We start from the raw sequence: 23,794 nt of genomic DNA on the forward strand, positions 1-23,794 counted from the left end.
CTCCTGGAGAAAAGAGAAAAACAAGTGACCTGTCTTAATATTGTTTCTACATGAATTTGTGGTGGTTCAAAAATGTTCTGCTCTTATGGATCATCACCTTGAACTTCAGGAAAGGGAAATGTAGCAGCCTCCTAAAGGAAAGAGCAAACTTGTGTACTTTAAGATCACGTTCTATTATCTCCACTTATATTTGAAGAACAAATGGGATGAAAAACAGTATGTTAATCTCAAAGGGCATTTCCCCAGATATAAAGGAGCACTGATAGGTATTCATACAAGTGCTTCATATACACTCTTATTAATCTTCACAACCTGCAACCTGTGAGGAATTATCTCCATTTTCTAGATGAGGAAACTGTGGCTGGGAAGAGTTAAGCAACTTGGCTAATATAACATAACTCGTAAGCAGCCAAGCTGCAGATGAACAATTAGATTAGGACTCTGAAGTATGAGCAGTCATTTGACATCACTTGTTTATAACTAACTTGCTGTTTCCATCTGTTTTCTTTCCAAGGCCAACTGCAAGCAAATGCTTATTGTGAAAATCCAGATATAGTATTAATTGGCAACAAGGCAGACCTGCCAGACCAGAGAGAAGTCAACGAACGGCAAGCCCGGGACCTGGCTGACAAATACGGGTAAGTCAGTCACGTGGAGATGTCCTCTAAACTTGCACACTGCTGCTTAGTAATGGGGTAGGGTCACGAGATTGATATTAGAAGGGATCCCTTTGATTCAGGAATGTCGCATGAATGAAAAAGATCTTCCAGAGGAATATATGTGATGTTTTTAATGAACTATTTCATAATAATAGCAGCTAACATTTGCTGAATGCTTATTATGTGCTAGCAACTGTTCCTAAGCTTTAACTCATCTAACCCCTCATAATCATATATAGGAAATCTAGAGTTATCCCATTTTATATATGAGTAATTGAGACACAGAGAGATTGAGTAACTGATGGAAGGCCACATAGCTAGTAAGTAGTAGAGCTAGAATTCAACCCAGGCAGACTGAGATCAGAGTCTATGCTTTTCAACACTGTACTCTCCTGCCTCTCAATCAATAACTACAAAACTCTAAGAAATAATACCTGACCTGGTCATAATATTGCAATCATTATCCTAGCTGAGCTTAAATGGCAGCTTTTAAAATTTTTTAAATATTCCATGTAATTATAAATTCAGTCCCAAGGCAGAAATTGTCATTCTTTTTCAAATGTAAGCATCTTTGCCAAATCTGTCCATTTTTTACTGAAGGATTCTCCTTGAAAGCTTTATAAATGTACGTGTCTTTTTGACACTTTGGATTCCAAATAAATATAGACTGTATTCACGTAAATATCCTATACAGTGCCTGCTTAAATTCTAAATCAGACTTCTAGATAACTGATTGGAGGGAAGTAATAGTTTTAATGGCAATATTGATCACTAGTTTAGGCATTTTTACCCTCTTAATTTTTAAGAATCAGTGATGATGCTTTGGCTTCAAGTCCCTGATCACCTCCTGTATCAGTTTCCTTGCCCATAAAACTTGTTACACCCATACTAAAAAGAAACCCACCAGCTTTCACTCACTGAGGAAAAACAAGGATGTTTTCCAACTCAGCCAGCAAAATCGTGATTATTTCACAATCTCTCAGCCAGCCATGTTTTTGCATGTGTGACTCATTGGCACATCTTGTTGTATCTTTTCTGGTTCCTTCCTCTTAAAAATATTTGTCATCTCTTCCATGCTAGCATACCATATTTTGAAACAAGTGCAGCGACTGGCCAGAATGTGGAAAAGGCTGTGGAAACCCTTCTGGACTTAATAATGAAACGAATGGAACAGTGTGTAGAGAAGACCCAAGTCCCTGACACTGTCAATGGTGGTAGTTCTGGGAAGCTGGATGGGGACAAACCAACAGAGAAGAAGTGTGCCTGCTAAACTTTACCCTAGGAACTGATCATCCAGAACCCCACGCAAGCATCGCTTCCAAAAAGAGTGACAAACCACACAATTGTTGTTGAGTAGACCATGTATAATGGCATGTCTTTCTTTTTCTGCCAGAAAAATCTATTTTAAGAAGTCAGAGTTGTCAACAGTGTTCAAAAGAGTTGACCAGTTGTCCCTGAGGCCCCTCCAAACAAGATCAAAGATTTTCCATTGTCATCATACCATCATGGATGCTCAATTTGTTTTCCTTATAAAGAAGATGAGTATATAAGAGAGTATACAAGAAGAAATATCAGGGAGTTTTCAGTCAGAACCAAAGGTACCTTGTCACATTGGGGACAAGAATAATCTTCCAAAGGGATAACATAGAAAGATGACTTTTTTAAAAGGTTGGATTTACTTCTTATATAGAATCTGATTTGTACTTTTATAGGTTTGCATTGGGGGAAACATATTAGCTAAAAATGCATATACACAAAAAAGAATTCTAAGTGGTTCATTAAGAGTGGCATTACTATGTACATCCTATAAGCTGTGCTAGAATGACTACCTTATGAGAGGATGAATGTCAGACTTCTGAGAAAATGTAGGAGACTGTGTAATAATGCCATTTGTATATTCTTAATAAATGGCAGATAGACAAGAATAGGACTGTGAATGACAGAAGACAAGAGAAATGCCCAGGGAGAAAAATGAAGGTATGGGAACATGGCATTTGGGCAACTGAAATTAAATGTATCTGTTACAGATGTCTGGGAGAGATACTTAGCCAAATTTCACTCAAGCCAATTAGAAGCTGACATTATCAGTTGGAATTAAGAGAGTCTCCAGAGGTTTGCATTTCCAACAAAATTTTAGAAATTGGTGTAGTGTTCAGCTTCACATTTCATATTTCTTAGCAATCATGATAAAAAGTCACAAGGAGAAATTAAAGATTGCTGTTTATTAACTATCTCTTTATGCACTCAAGAAAAACTATTTAGCCTTAATTTTTTTAGATAAAATATGTTGGTGATATGAAATAAAAAGTGACTATTAATTCTAGGTTTCTTTCTGATTTACAAAGTACTGGAAACTCTAAATCACATTACTCTCCTCCAACCCACACCCACCCCTGGCTTTGAATCAATTGTAAAAATAGAGGAGTGTCACTTTGTAGATCAACAACTTCAGAATAATGATGGATCGATTTTATGGTCACTCTGAATTTCTGTGTCATTTATCACATAAAAATTGATGATACATCATGCCATATTACAGTGTATTTAGCATCTGTTTTTATTTTGCCTAAGGCAAAACACCTATGCTTGAACTATATTGGGGGGTTGGCAGAGATGGAGGTGTATCTTATCTAAGCAAAAATTTTGTTAATGGCTTTATTTTTCACATAATGCTGTCTTTTCTTTCTAAAAATGATCACAAAGGTATTTTCCATTGGCCTATTATTATTGCGTCTAAACATTGGCTTTTGATTTAGTTTCTGATAAACATAAGCCACTCCTATTACTATTATTTATGTACTTCAGTCAATTTTGTCAGTAACAAAGTCATCATACTTTAGGTTTTCTCTTTTTATTGTGAATATATGATTTTTCTACAGGATAGTTCCTCTTTGTAGAAAAATTTGCCAATTAAACTTCACTTTTCTAGACTCTCTGTATATTTTTTGTTAAGTTACAAACATAGGAAACTCTAAATCCCAGTCCCCCACCTTTAACCTCCGTCTACCGACCTCCACTGGGTGTCAATCAGTTTTAGGAACACAGATCCAAGGGACTGTCTAGTTACAAGACCCAGAAATGTGCCATGAAACCAGGTAATTTGGAAGCTTTAATGGAGTTAGTCCTTAAGAGATTAACAAATTCTTACTGTCAGTTGCCCAGGTCCTCTGATTTCTGCAGCACGATGCCAACTTCTAAGGTTGGTCATGAGTGGGTATTCGCTCCCAGGATGCTTTTCTCTATGATGTTATTCATGACCTCAGTGCCTGTGCCAGGAGGATAGGAAGCTGTTAGCTATCGTCAAAGATGTTTCTTCTGAAACGAATATGAGCAAAAACAATGTAACCATTGGTGTGGCAAAATTTGGTGAACTTTTGGGTCATTAAGTCGATTTCTCCTTTGGATTCAAATTATGATGCCCCCTGCATTTCCACAACAGGGAATACTTAGCCTTTCTAAAATCCAAAAAGCATTTTATTTTGGATATGTCTTTTTGTTTCTATTTATTTTCCAGTTACATGATTGATTTACTTATCCAAGATTCTGTCACTGTCAGTCATTTAACAAGCCTTTATTCAGGGTCTATTTTAAGATCATTATTTGATAGCCATAGCATGAAGCAGAGGGTGATGATGCTTATAATTAAAGAACTATTCCTATAAAAATAACAATTATTGGGTAATAATCTCAAGAGGAATGAAATTTAAAACAGACAAGAAAATTAATTTAAAATAGTATTCTAATTATAAATAAACACTTAATCTAAAAAAAATGTTTTCTCTGTCAAGTTTGACATAAGACCCTGAAGTCTATGTAACCATTATTAGTAACAATTACTCTTTCATTATTTCAGAATTAATTATTCTGTATGATTCATTTTACAATTTCAAATTGACTTGGGGTCATGAAGTATACAGACTGCTTTTAAAGAATTGCATACACCCTTTAATACACAGCAATATGTATTACTTATTTCGTCCCAAATGCTTTAGTTAACCATATCATATTTTGGAGAATTATTTAAAATGTACATGAAGTTCCTTTCTGATATAGAAACCATTTTGGAAGTGTTTACACTGGTTTAATGTTTACATTGCTCTAACACAGTGCCTCAGAGACCGCCTTGACCAAATTTGTCTCCAGCCCCATAGCTTATTTCCTATAATACCATGTTGTAGGAAGGCCTCACAGAGACACTAATGCAGCTAAAGGTATTCTGAGGTCTTCAGCAAAGGGTATAAGAATCTTATTCAAATCTGGAGATTATTACCACCATCTCCTGGTCACTTTTTGGGGAGTGGGCATTATTTGAGACTCTGTGATTAGGTACAAGGTTACCTTTTAATGTAAAAAAAAAAAAAGTCCTTTGAAAAATGTATCAAATATAGTTGAGAGAACATGTTTGTCTTGGTGTGATGAGGGTAACAAGTCACAAATTGGCAGAAAAAAAATGCTAAATGCTGGGAATTGAGCTTGTGGGTCTCTACATAAGAATTTCAAAACTCTGGCCAGTCCCACTCCAGCCAAGTTGCTATCATTTCCATATTATCAGCTATCACTCTGCAAAAAATTTGAAACCAGCGTTTTCTAAAGCAAATATTGTATCTGTTGTTTTTAACCAGATGGGACATTCTATGTATCAGTGGGTGTCTTTGTTATGCTTCTAGTATGTTATTCTCTGGCAATCTGTACAGATAGGAGGAACGGGGCAAGAGTTTTTATCAGGCGTTTCTTGTCTTCTTTATAAGAGAGAGAAACTTGACCATAGAGAAGGACTCACTACACTAAAAGATAGTCTAATAACAGCTGAAATATTCTTTAAAGTGTAAATTTTGTCCACTGGGAATCAACAAATTTGATGAAGCTCATATACATTCTCACCAATGGAGTGGGTGCATCAGTTAGAAGGCGAAGCAATATGTGTAAAGAGATACAGTGTATAACTAGGTGTAGCATATAACCTGGAACTAAAAATTTGAGGGAGAATCCTCATCCATAAGGAATTTTCGAGATTAAAACTCTAATTGTAAAGAGATAATATTGAAGTTTCTGGTGTCCTAAGATACTTAATAACTCTTTAAAAGGAAGATCTGGGAGCTCCATTAGCCAAAGTGATAGAAAAGTTGTCTTTCACCTTCTACTCCCAAGCTTTAAAGCATTAAAAGAAGTCTAGTGTATTTGAATATTTTAGGGAAAGCTTTATCATTTTTAAAGATTCCAAGATACTGTCTATATTTGAAAAGCTTGTCTAAGAATTCACCAAAAGCTGTATTTTCTTCTTGATCTTTGACCAAAGTGGTATAAGTTGATTTCTGGGGAGAGTGCTGAGATCTTAAATCTGGAAGGTAGATAGAGAGTATTCTCTGAGCTGAGTGCTGTCTCAATGCTTTATAAATCTATGGAGATACTCGTCTCATAAAGTAGAACTGATAAAAATAAAACATTGTTAGCTGAATAGGGAATTTTATAAACTTATTGCCTTGGAGTTCTTGGGTAGACACTCAACCACATTGACGTTGTTGAGCAAGAACTATAGAGATTAGAGATTAAAGTTGTCTAAATAGAGTTTCTAACTATGGCAGAACATGGAGAAGACCATACTTACAAGGTTGATTTTTAGGCAGGAAAAAAAAAAAAAAAAAAGACAGTAACAGAAAGAGGTTTGTAACCAGATCTATGGCAAATATTTATCCATTATTTTTATCTACCAACGAGAGGTTTATGCCCTTAGAACTAAGCTAATAAAAATATTTAAACACTAAATATTTCATGATTGGCATCAAAATTTGGGAAAATTAGAAACATTTACTCTATCTGAATCAAATTTTCTCATAAATTGCACTTTAATTTTTTAAGAAGTAGCATCACAAAGATGCCTTTCTGCAGAGCTCTTTTTACCAACAGCCTATGGTTGAGATATTTTCTAAATTCATATTTAGAGAGAATAACAAGCAAACAAACAAAACCATGAGTACCAAAATATTGGAGTTATTTAAAAAGGGTGTTATCTTTTGAAGAAAAAGAGTACAAAGAAATTGTCTTTGAATTGAGTTATTTAAATCTGTTTCCGAGTTCATTTTCTTTCCAACTGGTCGTGGAAGTCATGGCTATTATCCCTCAGTCAACTTAGTCATTAGCAAGTTCTGTAGGAGCCGCATGTCTGTTCTTAACCTAATGGATCCCTTATTTAACCAATGGCTGTTGTCCTTATGTCTGTTGGCACATCAAAATAGTATCTGTCCCTAGCAAAGTAATAACATATGCTTATCCTTACTCTCCTCTTCTTCAGGTTATCTTTTCAAATGTTCTTTGAGAGGAAGTCTAGTATTATAGAAAGGAAAGTGGCCAAAAAGAACAATTTGGGGGCCATGGGTATGTCATTAAATATGGCTTCTCCAAGTAGGAGGCTTATAAATCCTGCATGCCTCACAGGGTTCAAGTCGGGCCCAAAGGAGAACATATATAGAAACTGGTTTGTAAATTATGTTCCATTTCATAAGCTGACACTATTATCCCAAGCTAAGAATAATAAAATATCACAGTCATACTTTCACGACCATACTTTCACAAGTGTTATAGCAGGGACAAAACACTAATTTTAGTAGAGATGTTGGAAACTCGAAATGGGTAGTCGGCTCACAGTCTTTGTGTTTGATTGAAAATGTTTAATATATCTCAAGTTATTGAAAAACTATGAGTTCTGTTTCATTTTGTAGGTCATCTTGTATTTCTTTCAGGAATCCAATTACATTCTAGATAGTATATTACAATCTGGTCAAAATCCTCCTTGTATAAATAGGGCTTCTGTGCCCATAGCCTTATAAAAGATACTGACTGTATCTGAAATTATTTGAGCAAAATAAGTTATCCCACTTAATGTGTTAAAAGTAGGCAACGCTCTGGCATAATACTGAAGTGCTTCACTGTACCCCAGTGGTCTACATTTAAGTGATATTATCCTCATTTTTAGGCTAAGCACGTTCGATTGTTTTGTCTGTCATTTACTCAGATCTCTGTTTTGTCTAGTGCCATGAATGTAAATTAAAACCTTAAACATGGAGTTTTTATTCTCTGTGCCCCTGAATAGACTGTGGTGCCTGACAGACACTGTTAGGTCAGTATTTTGTTGTACCAAAGTTCTAGTAGCTTCAGAAATCAGAGCATCCAATGATTTTGTGGTGTGTGGGTTTCAAAACTATGGTTGAGAACTGTATTCAGTGATTGTTTCTGCACACTTTTCAAATAAAAATGCATTTTTATCAATTATTTTGTATCTTCAAAGCAATCTTATTTCTGTGCTGAAGTTGAAGGAATGGTGGATGGGGAACGTTAAATCACTATCAGTATGGGAATCGTATCCCATTAAAAGTGATATTTATCAAGAGCTAGGAAAGAAGTGATTTGGATTTGGCCAAGTGGTTTTTATCCATCTCTCTAAACTTTCTAATTTATTATTTGTTTAAAGGCTGGAATTTCCAAGGGACTTTTTCTAATAATTTTAAATGATACATTTATAAAATTAGCAGTTAGCATGTTACAGTATTCCATGGTATGTCAACACCTCAGTGTATTATAACCTATTTCTTCACCATAATAAAATGCTCAGGCGGGTGGTAGTACCTCCTTTAGTTACAGACTGGTGACAGGACCGATGTTCAAGGCCAATTCAAGACCACAACCATACAGCTTCCTCTTAAATGTTCATTTGCAAAGGCTGCCTTGTTCCCGGAGTTGTTCTCCCTCCATATGTTACTTAGATAGGCTTTGCCAAGATAATGATGAGTTTTTAATTTAAAGATAAACAGCTCTCCCACTGCAAGCAAATAAATCCTTGGCACCATTCTCTCAACTTTACTCCATGGTAGCAGTAATGCTGTTTCACACAGGCAGAATCTTTTGCCTCCTGGTTTCATCTTAAATAATGCAAGACAAGTCAGTAGAAACTTGCTTTTCCTAATGGTTTATAGGGTGTAAAAATAGTCATAGAAAAAAAAAGAAATAGTCATAACATGCCCCCTATTGAGGAAAAAATAAGACCATCTTGTAATGGTAGGATTTCTCTTTTTAAAACTGTATGTAAGGTATTTGTATGATCGCAGTTCTCTATACCAAGGAAAATTTCATTTCTAATATGGATTACTACTTGTGGAGAAAGAATCGCTGTAATAAGAGTGTGAGCATTGCTCTTCTGTTAGAAACTCATTTAGGGGACTTGCATTATGGTTTAGGAGGCCAACACACTAATTATAATTTGACTGAGCCTATATTGTAAGTAATAGAAAAATTTTGTGATAGGAATCAGATTTTTGAAATTATCATCACTTTGGACCATTTCTGTAGGTCTCTGAGAGAAAGACTCTCTTAAAAAAGACTCTCTTTTTTAAACCTTTAACCAAAAGGTTTTTTTTAAAAAAAAAAGCAGATTTCAATCTCTTTGATTGATTCCCTAGAGAAACTTACATCATGAGTTCATTCACTCTCATATCAGAGTAGGGATCCAATCTATCAATGAACCAGAAAAAATGAACCAGAAGGAGCAACTTGGCATCATGTTAGTTAACACATTGGATTATGAATCCATATTACCCAGGCTCACGGGACCCCTTCTCCTGCCTTGACTTCCAAGAGCAGTTCTGCGTGAGTCCCCTAGGCCAACAGGGTAGGTCAAAACAAGACTTCTCAAATGAACCTTTTAAGGACAGTTTTCTCTTCACTGCCCCTTCCACAGAACATGAGCTTGTTCAGTATGTCAGGGAAACATGGGCAAAGGAGGGGATTGAGATACAGATTCCTGAAAATCATTAGCTTACCACCACTAGGAAGTCAAAAAAGAACTTGAAGGAGAACTTTCTAAACAAATAAAAGGGATGACTTATACAATGGAAATGTGAAGGAATACATTGCGTGGAAAATAGTTTAGACAGTACTGGGGCTTATTCTTTCCATGCCCGTCCAGCTGATGTCCTGGCTATTCCAGAATACACCTGGCCTGCCTGTCCCTAGGGGCTCATGCACTTGTGCTTGCCTCTGCCTGGACCCCTCTTCCACCAAAAAACATCTCCTCCCAGTCACTTCCCTAGCATTCTTCCTATCTTTGCTTAAATATTATCTTCAAAGAGAGAGGTCTTATTTAAAATCAGTATCCTATTTAACTGACCGATCTATACACCATTTAGTTTCAATGGTCAGTCAAATAAAAATTGCTGCCACAGCCTTTCACCCCTGGTAACTCCCTATCCCTATGTTCTGCTTCACTTTTCTTCATAGTCCATAGGACTTCCCTGAGTTTATCTGTTCCTCATCATTGGAAGATATTTCCATGAAGGTAGAGATTTTCCCCTTTTCTTTCTTCCCTGCCAAATGCACCTCTTCCCTCTCCCCACTGCTGTCGCCTTGGCATCTCGAACAGTGCCTGGCAAATAGAGAGCCCCAATAAATATTTGGTGAAAGAAGAAATGAATGAATCTTGTGTGCGAAACGAACTGGGTGGATTGTAGAATAACATAGTTTTACCTTAAAATTTTTTTACTCCTTTATTGAAGTAAATGTTTAAATTGTACAATTTATTGATTTTTTGTCATGAAACATACCCACGAAAATATGACCATTATCAACACACTGAACATGCTATTACTTCCCAATGTTTCCCTGTACTCCTTCACACTCTCTCCCTCTACTCCTGTCCCCAAATACTGATTTGCTCTCTGTCCCCATAAAATAATACGGTAATATCCTCTGTTTTTCTTCTGGATTTTTTCAAGTATAATAATTTGATATTTATCCATTGTTGTAATATTTGTGGTTTATTTTTATTGTTGAGTTATATTTCAATATGAAGGCAGGAAGGAAGAGATGTAGGAAAGGAATTATAATGTTTATGATATTTGTTTAAAGAATTTTTAGTTATTGATAGATTGGATCCCTACTCTGATATTGATAAAGATTCTATAATTATTTTCAGATCAGAAGATGTCAGGTCATTAAAGAATTTTCAAAGTGAAACAGTATGAAAGAATTCGATAAAGTGTTTGTGTGTTCTTAATTTTATAATGCTACCATTTTTTCAAATTTAGAATAAAAACATAATAGATTACTTTCGCTGTTAATTTGGATTCACAGAAAATTAGGAGAAAAATTCCAGGAGCTATCTAAATATCTGCTCACTGACAAAAACTATTTATTATGGGTTATATTGTCATTAACAGTCAAATAACAACTACTTAATTCATTTATGCATAATAATTTTAATGTAAAAAGAAACAAAAACAAAACCCACAAAATATGGCATCAATTTTCTTTATTTTAAGGCATATCATAAGCAATTATTAAAATGGTATATATTATATATATATTATATATATTATATATATATATATATTATAATGGTATATATTATACCAAACATTTCTTAATGATAATTTGTAACAATATATGTAATCAAAGTGAAACTAAGTTTCTTTTCATTTCCCACCTCCATGTAGTTACTTCATAGCCCACCTCAGACCTTCTTTTTTTTTTTTAATCAATTTTTTTTTTTTTTTATTACACTATACTAGGTGTGCTTTATTTATTTATTAATGGCTGTGTTGGATCTTCGTTTCTGTGCGAGGGCTTTCTCTAGTTGTGGCAAGCGGGGGCCATTCTTCATCGCGGTGCGCGGGCCTCTCACTATCGCGGCCTCTCTTGTTGCAGAGCACAGGCTCCAGACGCGCAGGCTCAGTAGTTGTGGCTCACGGGCCCAGTTGCTCCGCGGCATGTGGGATCTTCCCAGACCAGGGCTCAAACCTGTGTCCTCTGCATTGGCAGGCAGATTCTCAACCACTGCGCCACCAGGGAAGCCCCTCAGACCTTCTTATCCAATATTTTGATTAGTATAATTATAAGTACAAATACTTTGACTACAATTGAGGTTTTTGTTTTTGTATTTTGTGTGGTACTACTTTTAGACTAATAAATTTCATTCTCCATTGTAATGATTTTTTAATCACTCAGAAATGTTTATTTAAAGAAACAATTCAAATGATGAAGCCGAAAAGATGAGGAGATAGGAAATAATCTATACCTGACAAATAAATGATCTACTGATGTTAGTAAAACAATACTTTTGTATTTGAAGAGTTCAGATCTTTTTAGACTTCTGAAGCTGCTTATTCTTATTCTCAAGAGATCCAAACACCATCCCAAAGTGAAGCTGGAGACCACATGAGCAGGTCCTACCTGTATTACATTGAACTGTACTTCTGTGTTCAAAAATGAATATAGTGAAACCCAAATAAAATTCAACAGTGTCCTTCCATTTTTGATTTGAAAATTCATTATTCTAATGGAAATCATCCAGGTTGTTAGGTCAGTTAGATGGGTCCATTCCAAAAGCTCACATTTATTACAACCCAGCATGATGGTTGGGGTATAAGAGGAACCTAAGTGATCTCCAAGTGAAAGGTGAAATCTCCTACCACACAGCAGATGCTTAAAGCAGAATTCATGATCCCAACACCCCTACACATGTGCCAGGAAATGCATTACCAAAAATCTTCAATGTGGCATAAATAGGAGATGAATTTATATCACGGTAAGATATTTGTTATTATCCAAAAGTCAACTTTAAAATATATCATTTATTCACACACATACACACACACAGATATCGCAGGTTCAGTACCAGAGCACCAATTTAAAGAGAATATCACAACAAAGCGAGTCACATGAAATTTCTGGTTTCCCAGTGAATCTAAAAGTCATGTTTACACTATATTGTAGCCTAAGTGTGCAATAGCATTATATCTAAAAATATATATATACATACCTTAATTTAAAAACATTTTATTGCCAAAAAATGCTAACCATCATCTGACAACGCAAGGTTGCCACAAACCTTCAATTTGTAAAAAAAAAACCACAGAGTCTGTGAAGCACAGTAAAAGGAAGCATGCCTGTATATTTTTCCTTACATTTATGTACAGTCAGCCCTCTGTACCTGCAGGTTCCACACTGATGATTGGTTGAATCCATGGATGTGGAAACCATGGATACAGAGGGCCAACTGCACTCTGCCATTTTATATATGGGACTGAGCATCCGAATGGGTTTTGGTACCCGAGGGGGCTCTTGGAACCAATCTCCTGTGGATACCTAGGGATGATTGTACATAAAAACCACTATCAAAAGGTCAAAGTTGACAACCTTAACCAGTCCCTTCAGCAAAACTCTGCCAAAAAAAAAAAAAATTCATTTTTTTTTTTTAAGTTTAAAGCAAAATTCATCTTCCATCATGGGAAAGCATCTGGTTTCTTCATCCATTAGTACGTTTTGAAGAAAGAGTTCCTTTCTTTGAATATATATTTGTTTGATTTTCTGAAATGTCATCTTCCTGCAAAGTTATTGATGTATACATTAAATATAATACAATAAATTCCATTAAATACTGGCATTGAGCAGTTTTAATATGTAAATTTAGACTGTGTTTCAAGGAGTAAATAAGACGCAGGTAGTGATTTTTCTCATTCAGATCTTCAGCCAGGCGGCTCATTTCCGTAGCCTAACCAACATCAAATATGGGGTCATGCCTTCAGTCTTCAATTCACTGCGGAAAAGACCACACAATTATCAAAATCGAGCACATAAAACTTTACTGATATAACTGCTGTACCACTCCATTACCATCTCCACTACTGCTGTACTACCAAGTCTGAACTAATTGCTTTAACCGAATAGATGATGATTGATTGATTCTAATTCCCCATGAGGCACAGTAGAAGCACATTATGGATGCATTAACCTTATGTAAATGCATCTGGTTGTAAGAGGACAGGAGTGAGGAAGAGTGAGAGTGTGTCTGCCCTTCTACTCAGTGAAGACATGCACCAGAGTGACTTGGAGATGGGACACACAAATCGACTGTTCCGTCAGGACATTTTAGTTCTGTGGGTTTCTCATAGCCTAAACTTCTCTCCTCACTGTGTGAGTCTAGTTTAAAAAATATGTATACACACACACACACACAAATATACACATGCACACATCAATATGTGTGTGCACACATATGAACACATATATGTATATATGTGTGTTTTATTGTTGCTGTTTTGTTGTTTTCTAACAACCTGATCCTCAATATCCAGCAAACCATTTCTTTGGTGTTCAACTTAAGAAACATCTATACGTTCTAATGCTTGGGGAAAAAAAACTTTGTTTTTTTTTTTTTTGTACTGACTGAGAGAATTCTATTTTATGAGTGATTTAAGAGATTTGCCAAGATTAATTTTTAAATATATGTGATGCTTGTTTCTCTTTGCATTAATGGCTACTTTTACACTCTAATTCCTCCCGAGAGTTATAATTCCATTCTACGTTGGTGAATCTAGACTTACCGAACCATACAACCACTTACATTCTCAAATGGTCAATTGGTCAGATTTCATTTTGCAAACATGAGACCTACCATTATAGATATATCATTACTATTGGAATTTCTACCAAAATCATAAAACAAAGGGCACATTCATTCCAGTTTCCCTATTTCAATTAGGAAAATTTCCCATTTGACCTTTCCTCAGTCATAGGGAGAAAAAAAGTCTTTAAAACTACCTTTATGAATGAACTGCAGCTAAAGAACTGGCCGTAGAAGTCATTCTCTCAAACTCATCCCCTTTTTACCAGCCTGAGTCTCATCACGCAATACTGGGGTCTGTACAATATGGAGACCACGTGTTGCTCCCTCCTCTGCTCTACTCTGGCTCCATTCCCTCCAGGGTCAAAACAGCTGAGGGTGGCCATGATACCTCACTACCCCAAGAGGATGTATCTGGTAAAGGATCTAAAATCGACCATCCTCCCTTTCCTTGGAAAGTCATGCTTCCCTTTCTATTCTAAACTCTTCATCTCTTCCTGCTCTGAAGTGTCTGCGTCTCTTACTGCTTCTGAAATGTGGGCATTTCACTTCCTCTTTTAATACTTCTCGGGCTTAATTTTTCTTTATTAGATGTTGCAGAGCTGTTGGCCAAAAAGTCAATGACTTAGCATCTGGGGTCCCAAAGATTTTAGAAAACTTGATGCATAATGCGTCATCTCTAGTCTCTAATTACATACATCATTAGCAAAGTGAAGCATGGTTGCAGGGTGTCTTGAAGAGGGAGAAAGATCTACTTGAATCCCTAGACTGGGGCTAATCATGGGGGATCTGATTCTCCACATCAGGCACTGTGCAGAAGAGAGTTTCAGAAAATGGGTTTCGGCCCTAGAGAGAGTAGGCTGGGAATTCAAAAGTTGCTAGAACAGGAAGTTTTTAATCACTTTCTAAATGATTCATGTAATTACAGACTATGTTTTCTTTTAAGTGATAATTTCATGGAATTTTATGGAAATGAGACTTGAGCCCAGAAGTCTTTTTTTTTTTTTTTTTTTTTTTTTTTTACAGACCTCTCACTTCTGATTCTGTCAACATTAGAAAGTGATGTGATGGTTTCAACTATTATTTCCATTGCTTTAGGGGGTCATTATCATTGCTTCATTCGTTCATTATTAGGTAGTTGTTGAAGACACTTGTCCTTAACAATGCAGGAAATAAAGTGAAAAACAAGGAACTATTCCTGCCCTCTTGACATTTACAATCGACTTGAGAGACAGACATGGAAACTTAAATAAATACACATGATTTATGATTAAAATGCCCATCGGTGACACAGAAAATATGAGCAATGGAGGAACAAGGATGGTGGAGGAGATAATCTGTACTGTTTGGATTAAGTATTGAAGCCAACACTGGGCTTGTTTTATGCCAAAGAAGAGGAAAAAAGATATCTAAATTTGTTCATTCATTTACTCATAAAGTAAGTATTCATATATCAGGCTTCAAGGATTCAGTGGTTAACAAGATTAATAGAGTTCCCACTCTCAAAGAACCGGGAGACAGACCGTAAACACGTGATTATGTAAGTATTAATTGATTGGATAATTTCTCAAATGGTATAAATGTCAACCGTGTTCAACAGGAGTCGTGAAGGCAGATGGCGGTGGGGGAAGAGAGGCCTTACCTTGTAGAGACAGCCTTGGATACCTTCGGCCTAGGAGTTTCAGACCAAAGTGCCACCTTGGTTTTTAGTTCTTTGTTCTGAAATAGAAAAAAAAAAAATGTGCAGAGATCACATGTGTGTTAGCACATTTACTAGTCACATGCTTAGTGTTTCTGGGCGACCCACCATCTACATCCCTCCTTAGCAGTAAGTCTGTTGCTCCAGTCACTGTATTAGAACACAGAACGTAGCCAGTTGCGAGTCCCCAAATATTACTTCTGAAAATACAAACACTCCTTGAAAAATGCATAATTTACCAAGGGATTCAAATTTAGTATTCTGACTTAGCCTCTGAAATTCAACAGCTGAACTCTCTGTTTCAATTTACAGTTTCTTTTATATGGACAGATGCGAAGAACTTCATGAAAGAACTCTATTAAAGAACCTTTTGAAAGACACGCACGATATTTATTGCACATTTGTCTTTCTCGTGCAATCTCTTGATTAGAAACTCCATGAAAATAGGCACCATCTGTTCTTTTGGTTCACGGCATCCTTAGCCTCAATATTCTCATCGAAGCCTCAGTTTCTTCATCTCTAGTAGTAGCGGTCCTGACTACCATATATAAGGTGGAAGAAACAGATATCATATGACCATAATATTTTAAATCTGGAAGCACCTTAGAATTCTGGGAGATAATGCAATGGCTAATAACAGGAAGGGAAAGCGTTTAAGTTTTCAGGTACAAATCCTAGCACAACCACTTGCTAGCTGTGTGACCTCAGTTAGTTTACTTATCCTCTCTGTGCCTAATTTCCTCATCTGTATTAACAGATATGATCATAGACCCTTCTTCACAGGTTCTGAAATGAAATAAAAGTACGTAAACTACTCAGCTCAGTGTCTGGAACAGATTTTAAGACTGAAAGACAGTTGGTTATGACTTTCTAGTCCAAGGACCATTATTATATCTAAAAACTGAGGTCCAAAGAGTTTAACGTCTTGTTCAGGGCAGCACTCAAGACTCAAAGTCAGGTCCTCCCATAAATGGGAAGGAAATCCAAAAAAGAGGGGATATATGTATAAGTATAGCTGATTCACTTTGCTGTACAGTAGAAACTAACACGACATTGTAAAGCAACTATATTCCAAGAAAAATTAATAAAAAGAAAAAGTGAAAGAAAACCCCCCACAAAGTCAGGGCCTCCCAGTCCAGAGACAATACTTTCTCTACAACGCAGCCAAGCCAAACAATTTCTTTTTACAGATCTGGAAAGTGAGACTTCCCAGCGAAGACTCATGCCCAAGGTTGACTTGCCAGTTGGCTGCATGGGCAGGCCAGAAGTCTTTCAAGGATACATCTGCACAGAAAGTTCTGGGCCTGAAAGGTAACCGTGGGAGGAAGGCAGAAGGGGAGCCATGGTTCTCAAAGAACAGCAACACACCAGCTCCCTTCCCTGGTAGGAAACGAAGGACTTAAAAAGTCATATAATTGAAGTTTAAAAGTTATTTTGTAAGACTCCATCTGCTGGTTTGGAGTAAGCCAGCACCAGAATGCATGGTTTTGGGAAATAGACACCAGAATTTTGATGGAAGAAAAAGAGTTAATAATTCTGAGTACCTAGCAAATGTCAAGACTTTTGCCTGGTGTTTTCCAGACATTCTTTTATTCGATATAAACTCATCTCTGAGGAGTAACTTTCATTGTCATGTATGTGAAAGAAATAAGGCTGGCAAAACTCAAATTGACGAGGAAGCTTGCCTCCAATGACCCACAGGTAGTATATGCAGCATGGGTCTGCAAATGTGCAGGCTTTATGCAGGCCCGTCTGACTCCAAAGCTCATGCTCTTTTCCCTGCAAGATGTTATTTTTCTGTGACCAGAGGAATTCGCCCAGCCTCCTTATGTTACAAATAAGCAATCGGTGGACCCCAGGAGATAAAGAGATTCAGTGATTTCTGAAAGGATTCCAGGTATGATACATAGGAAAGAGAAGACAGCGAACTGTCAGGGTATTAATCAACAATGAATCTACCCCAAACATCCAGCCGCCCGCAATACACCCGGTTACTCAGTCCCTGCCATGTCTGCGGCACCGTACCAGGAGCATAGGGAATGTGAGACAGCACAAGAAAGGATAGTATCTTCCCTTTTAGCACACAGGATGCATCGTATGGTGGAGGTGATAAACATGTGACCATTAAAAAATTATAAATAAATTAATTAAATGTGATTCAAGAGATGCCATAAGGCAGTCAGTAATTCAAAGGTATAAACAGAAATCAGTGTGACTAGAATAATTTTCCTACACAAGGATGTTTAACCTGGACCTTGAAGACAAGGTGAAATGGGTTAGGTGGAAAAAAGGGAGAGAAAAAAGATGAAGGCACAGTTCTTAAAGTGTAATCCTGGAATCAACAATCTGAACATCCCCTGGGAACTTATTAGAACTACAAATCCTCAATTCCCAACCAAGCCATTGGACCAGAAACCCGGGGTGGCCGGGTGATGCGTTTTAAGATGTTCGTCAGATGATTCTGATGTCTGCTCACATCAGAGAGCCACTGGACCAGAGTAGTTTTAAACGTTGGTTGTATACTGGAATTATCTGGGAGATTTACAATCTAGTGATGCCTGGGTCCTACCCCCAAAGTTTCCATTTAGTTTGGTTGTAGTCTAGGTTCAGGAGTTTTCAAAATTCCACAGGTGATACTAATGTACAGTTAAGATGAAGAACTACTGAACTAAGGAAAGCAGAGACAAGATGTGAATTTTGTACCTTCTTATCCCTCGGCATCTACACGGAATAATAAATAAAAGATGGAGCAAAAATCTTCACACATGAATCATTTCACTGTGATATTTCAAGAGTTAAGCACTTAAGTCTCACTCAGGAAATGTACTTCAGATTTCACAAATTGAAGATATAGATGTTCCTTGTATAATGGAGATATATCGAATATACACTCCAAACAAGTGCAGGCATATATCAGGGCCAAGTACGTGGCTAAGAAAAACTCCTCTCTGTACCATACTTTACAAGTTATGAAGCACAACTTGAAACACAATATCATGATGACTACAAGCATTGGAATAAAAATATTTTTGTGGCTGGACAAGTATGTAGAAGCTATTTGGAGTTTTTCCAAAATAAACTCCTACTTTCTCAAGTTGTTGCCTTCCAAACAATGCAGAAGCATAAGAGTTATCAGCTCAGACTGTCTTTATTTTCATATATTTCAACTTCTGTGATGATTTATTTCATCTACTGGATTTAGGTCTTTATTTTGATTCATGGGCTTTCATATGCTTTTCTTTAACTAGAACAACCAAATGCATGAGTTTTCATCATTAGTTTACAAAATTACAAATCAATGACCAGAGAAAGTCCACCATTATTATGATTCTATCCAAGGAGAGTTCACTGACACAGTTTTCCAAAAGAACCTAATTTTTGCATACTTAAACTTCTAGCAACATGCTCTTGGAAGTAAATTAAATTTTAGGGATGATGGTGATTACATAAAGTAGGATATTCTTCAAAGTCTAGAAAGTGGAGTAATTTCTGAAGATGCATTTTCATATGAGCATGTCATTAGTGAAGAAGTTAGAAATGTGTGAAATGTGAGATGAATTTCGGAGCTGTAAATTAAGATGATGAAAGATATGCCAAAGTAGAAAGAAAAGTAAATAATTTTGGCAGAGTTAAGCAGAAATTTTCTGGTGATACTTAAAAGAGGTTTAAAATCCTGAAAGATTGAAAAGAAAAAAAAAAGGACAGAGTTAGATGAGTGAATTTTATCCCCTTGTGGAGGAGGGGGAAGTGCTTGGTAGGATAGAAAAGAATACACAGAAAAAAGTATTCGTTTCCATGAGTCAAAAAACTGGAAAACAGAAAAACATTTAATGTAGTAAATGTGACAATGGCTAAAATACAGACAAATGATCCTGCAAATTTAACATTATATCTGTTCATTTCTAAATATATAGAAATATATATCATTTTTAAATACAACTGTGTGTATATTGACACACATGCATATCTGCACATACACACACTTATTTGATCACTCAGATAAGTAGATATTGGGGGATGAAAAGCATGTGCTTCAAAGTCAGGAAGACTCAAATGCAGCCAAGTGATTTTGAACAAGTGTCTTAACTTCTCTTAATCTCAGTTTAACCCCCGAGGGAATAAATAATAACTTTCTCCCAGAGTAGCTTTGAAGATTAAACAAAATGAAGTATGTAGCATGCCTTAAAAGAGATGAGTTGTTTATTATGGATGAGAAAACTATGCTGTCTGTATGGTTTAGAAAGTTGATGTCTTTAAAAGGGTTGTTCAGCTCTGGTGACCAATTTTTCATAAACTGAATCGGCTCACACTGTTATTTCAAAATAGGATAGTCCTACGTTTGTGTGCAAGGTAGTACACCCCTGCATACGTCCTCCCAGTTTAAGATCTTCTAGTCTAGGGCTAGACTAGAAACAGGTTCACTCCAGCTCAAGCACTTACTAAATTCAGGTACCTGGTCCAAGATCACAGGCTCAGAGATGCTCTTCCTGACTCCCATCACTTTATAACTGTCACATTGTTCTACTCTTCTCGGAGCAGTTACCTCTCCCTTATTAAGTTGTGTACTTACTTGTTTATGTATTTACTGTATGTATCTTCAATTAAAATACAGCTAGATGAAGTCAGGACAGTGTGTCCTGTTCATACCATGTACCTACCACTTAGAACATTTCCTGGTACATCATAAACACACAAAACTATTTGCTGAATAAATAAACTAATGTGGCTTGGACGGGCTTTTTAAAGCTGAAAAGGGCATTGTAACATTCCCTGCAGTGAAGGAAACGATTTATCTACTGAAGACAATAAATTCTGAGGTCATAAAAGACATTCATCAATACTGCTATTATCTGAAGACTTTTTTAAATAAAAGAGAATGTTAGAAAATAGTAGTTTGAATCAACTTCATACAGAGAATCTTAGGCAGTACTGAGACATGCTGTCCCATCAACGTGGGCAGACTGCATCCAACCAAGAAGTTTCCATGAGGGGAACACAATCTATTGCTTCCTGCTATCACACTGAGTGGCTAGTCAGAAATTATTTGCTAAATTTGGGGATATAGAAGCAGTGCAATGGAAGCAATACATTATTCTGGTCTAACTATTACACCAAAAGGCCAATTGGATAATGTAGTGTATAGGTTAAGTTGCCAGTTTACTTAGGACAATAAAATTAGCTTTGGGGATGACATAAATAGAGACACAACCAAAGAATATAAGATTGAATTAGAAGCAGTAGCACCATTGATGCCCTGACTCTGTGATGAGGGCTAACACTTAATTAGACATGACCAGAGCCTAGGACCATAACGAAAGATCAGAGAAAGGCAACGATCTCTCCAATTAAAATGTATTACAGATGTATGATAATTAAAGCAGTAGGGCATTGGAGCCAAATAGGCAGATACACCATTGGAACAGATTTCCAGCATAAAAATTTAGTCTAGGATATATCGGCATTTCAAATTCATGAAGGAAGGCCAGACTGCTCAATAAAGTGAGACAACTAAAAAAGTAGATCCCTACCTTACACCGGACTGCCTTGAATTACAGATAAACTTGGATCTAAATGAGAATTCCAGCTCAAAATAGCAATCTGAACACGTGTGTTTTTCATCTCTACTTTCTTAGATTTCATTAGAACGATACCAAAGGATTTTTAAATATTGAAATCACTTAATAATAAAGAGGAAAAGAGAGGGCTATTGGCAGATCAGAAATGTCAGAACTGAAAGACTGAAAGTGCGTAAAGAGTAAATTGAAAGAGCAGAGGCAGCTGCAGGTGAGGCTGTGGCAGCTGAGGGAGATGTCTGATCCAGCAGACATGGAAATTCAGAGAACACAGATCAACAATCTTAAAAATGGATAGTCTTCGAGTTACCAATTCAACTTCTAAAAATGTATCTTAAGGGAGGAAGTAATTATACAAATAATCAGTAATGTTTGTAAAAGTCTGTTGAATTCATTGCTGTTTACAAAAGCTCTACTGGAAAACAATCCAACAGCAGAGATTAAGTTAACTAAATTATTTCATAGCAATACAGTGGAAACTTTGGTGGCTCTTTAAAAAGATAATGTAAATTTAATTTGCCTGCTAAGCAAAGACCTCCTTGTTATACTGTTCTATAGAGAAAAAGAGACCTTAGCATGGCCTAAAGGCTTTTTATGATCTAGTCCCTTCCTACCTTTCCGATGTCATCCTATGCTATTTACAGCTCTTTCAGATTAGAAGCACCCACATGGCCTCCTGTCTGGCTACCTGACGTGCCCTACCACCCAGTTTTCCACAAAGGTCATATTGAAATTCATTTTCTTAGAGAAATTGTTCCCACCCACCAATCTAAACGGTCCATATACATTCTTCCAACCAGGTATTATCGTCCAGAATATTTTGTCCTTTTCCTGCAGAACCTTTCCAAGATATTATTAGTTACATATTAATTTATTTGTATCTGTCTCCCTCACTAGTTAGTAAATTCCAGAGAGCAGGGCTCATGGCTATTTTGTTCAACATTGTTTATCCAAACTTAGTGCCTACACCATAGTAGCCACTCAATAAGTATTTACAGACTTACGTAACTAGTGATATGAAAAAATTGATGAAACAAATAAAAGTTTAAAAACACAATAAAATGATGCCATATATAGTCTGTATCTCTAATATATACACACAAGTATGTAACAGGCACAAAATTCCCACAGAAATAGAGATATACACAACTGTGCTGAATAATTGCCCTTGGATGGTATGTTTGAGTGGTTTTCTTGTTATATTTGCTCATCCATATTTCCTAATTTGTATGGGATGAATGACCATATGTCAGTTATGTAAAAAAATAAAAAATAGTTATTAAAATATTATAAGAAAAATATTTATAAGAAAAAATATTTTATCAAGTAACATTTGTCAAAAGGCCACTACATAAGAAACGTTGGGAGGAAATGCCTTTAAAGACATTTCTTAGGAGGAAGGGGCTCTAATGCAACATAAATCACATCACTTGATGTAAACTAACCTATTTACATCTTACTTAGGTGAGAATCTAAGGAAAACCCAAGATGCGATGAGCTTACCCTCTAAAATAAAGAGAACAGTGGTCCCAGGAAGGTAGAAACAGCAAAACAGGGGGATGGTTACAAAACTTAAGTTGCAAAATATTTACAACCTCTTTATGTTATTATGATTTTTTTCTTCTGTTTGAGGAAAGCAGAAGGAATGTGGTGGTGGAAAGAATGGTGAGGCGTGTGCTGGGGGTCCGATCATGGAGCTCCTCTCTGGTCTGTCCTGGGGAAGAGAACAGCTCCAAAAGAAGAGCAGGTTTCAATGAAGACAGAGCATCTCTGTACTCCACAGGACAGGACAACGTGACACACAGAGAAGTCACGATGCTGAGGGATGAAGCAGAAAAGGTGACCAGGTCTAGGCAGTCCGTGATGAGCTATTCAACAGAGACAGAAGGGGTGGCACTGAGCACAAAGCAGAGCTGGGCTGGAGACACCTGGGGGTCATCAGGTGCTCCAATAACCGCAGGGCTTCTCTGTACTTCCTGTGAGGTAGGGGTACCACCAGCCCAGGACTGCAGCTGAACACCTGAAAAGGGCTTCCCCAGTCAAGGCGGGGATGAGTTGGCAGGAGTAAAGCACATCTTATCACAGTGTATTATAAAGTTTTATGATAAGTTTTAAAACACTGAAACATAAGAAAATTTCAATTGGCTTCTTGAAGTAGGTGAGCCCTGAGGCAAAGCCTGGATGCCCTGATGGATATGGATGGAGAAAGAGGAGGAATAGGACGTCTCAGGACGGAGGAAAGAAACAAAGACAGGAGACAGCAAACCCGGCTATCTGGCTAGAGCTGAGTTCACGCCAGAGTGGCCTGGACCAAGCTTCTAACTCAAGTCCACATCGAGAGTTAGTATCACTGGTCTCCCCAGTAGAGAAAGTATTCTGGAACATTTGAATAAACTTTCAACAATTATTTAATAATATTTAATATTAATAATTTAATAATATAAAATTATGTTTAATACTTAATATTTTAATA

General features: G+C 36.6%; 2 protein-coding genes across 10 annotated transcripts in view; one reads left to right on the forward strand and one right to left on the reverse strand.

Annotated features, from left to right (window-relative positions):
• RAB27B (RAB27B, member RAS oncogene family) overlaps nt 1–7,925 on the forward strand; it is a 162,542-nt gene extending 154,617 nt beyond the window's left edge. For all 3 annotated transcript variants that reach the window (XM_059894595.1, XM_059894594.1, XM_059894593.1), the window contains 2 exons: nt 515–638; nt 1,740–7,925. In XM_059894595.1, the coding sequence (XP_059750578.1) occupies nt 515–638; nt 1,740–1,929 (314 nt within the window). In that variant the 3' untranslated portion in view covers nt 1,930–7,925. The remainder of the gene's footprint in view (nt 1–514; nt 639–1,739) is intronic.
• Nucleotides 7,926–11,135: 3,210 nt separating this feature from the next.
• The window catches only part of CCDC68 (coiled-coil domain containing 68), a 51,192-nt gene continuing 38,533 nt past the window's right edge, over nt 11,136–23,794 (reverse strand). For all 7 annotated transcript variants that reach the window (XM_059893930.1, XM_059893924.1, XM_059893926.1 and 4 more), the window contains 2 exons: nt 15,692–15,768; nt 11,136–13,242 (listed from right to left, as the gene is read on the reverse strand). In XM_059893930.1, coding sequence (XP_059749913.1) covers nt 13,185–13,242; nt 15,692–15,768 — 135 coding nt within the window. In that variant the 3' untranslated portion in view covers nt 11,136–13,184. The remainder of the gene's footprint in view (nt 13,243–15,691; nt 15,769–23,794) is intronic.

This window comes from Balaenoptera ricei, chromosome 14, assembly GCF_028023285.1.
Source record: "Balaenoptera ricei isolate mBalRic1 chromosome 14, mBalRic1.hap2, whole genome shotgun sequence".
Classification (NCBI taxonomy): Eukaryota; Metazoa; Chordata; class Mammalia; order Artiodactyla; family Balaenopteridae; genus Balaenoptera; species Balaenoptera ricei.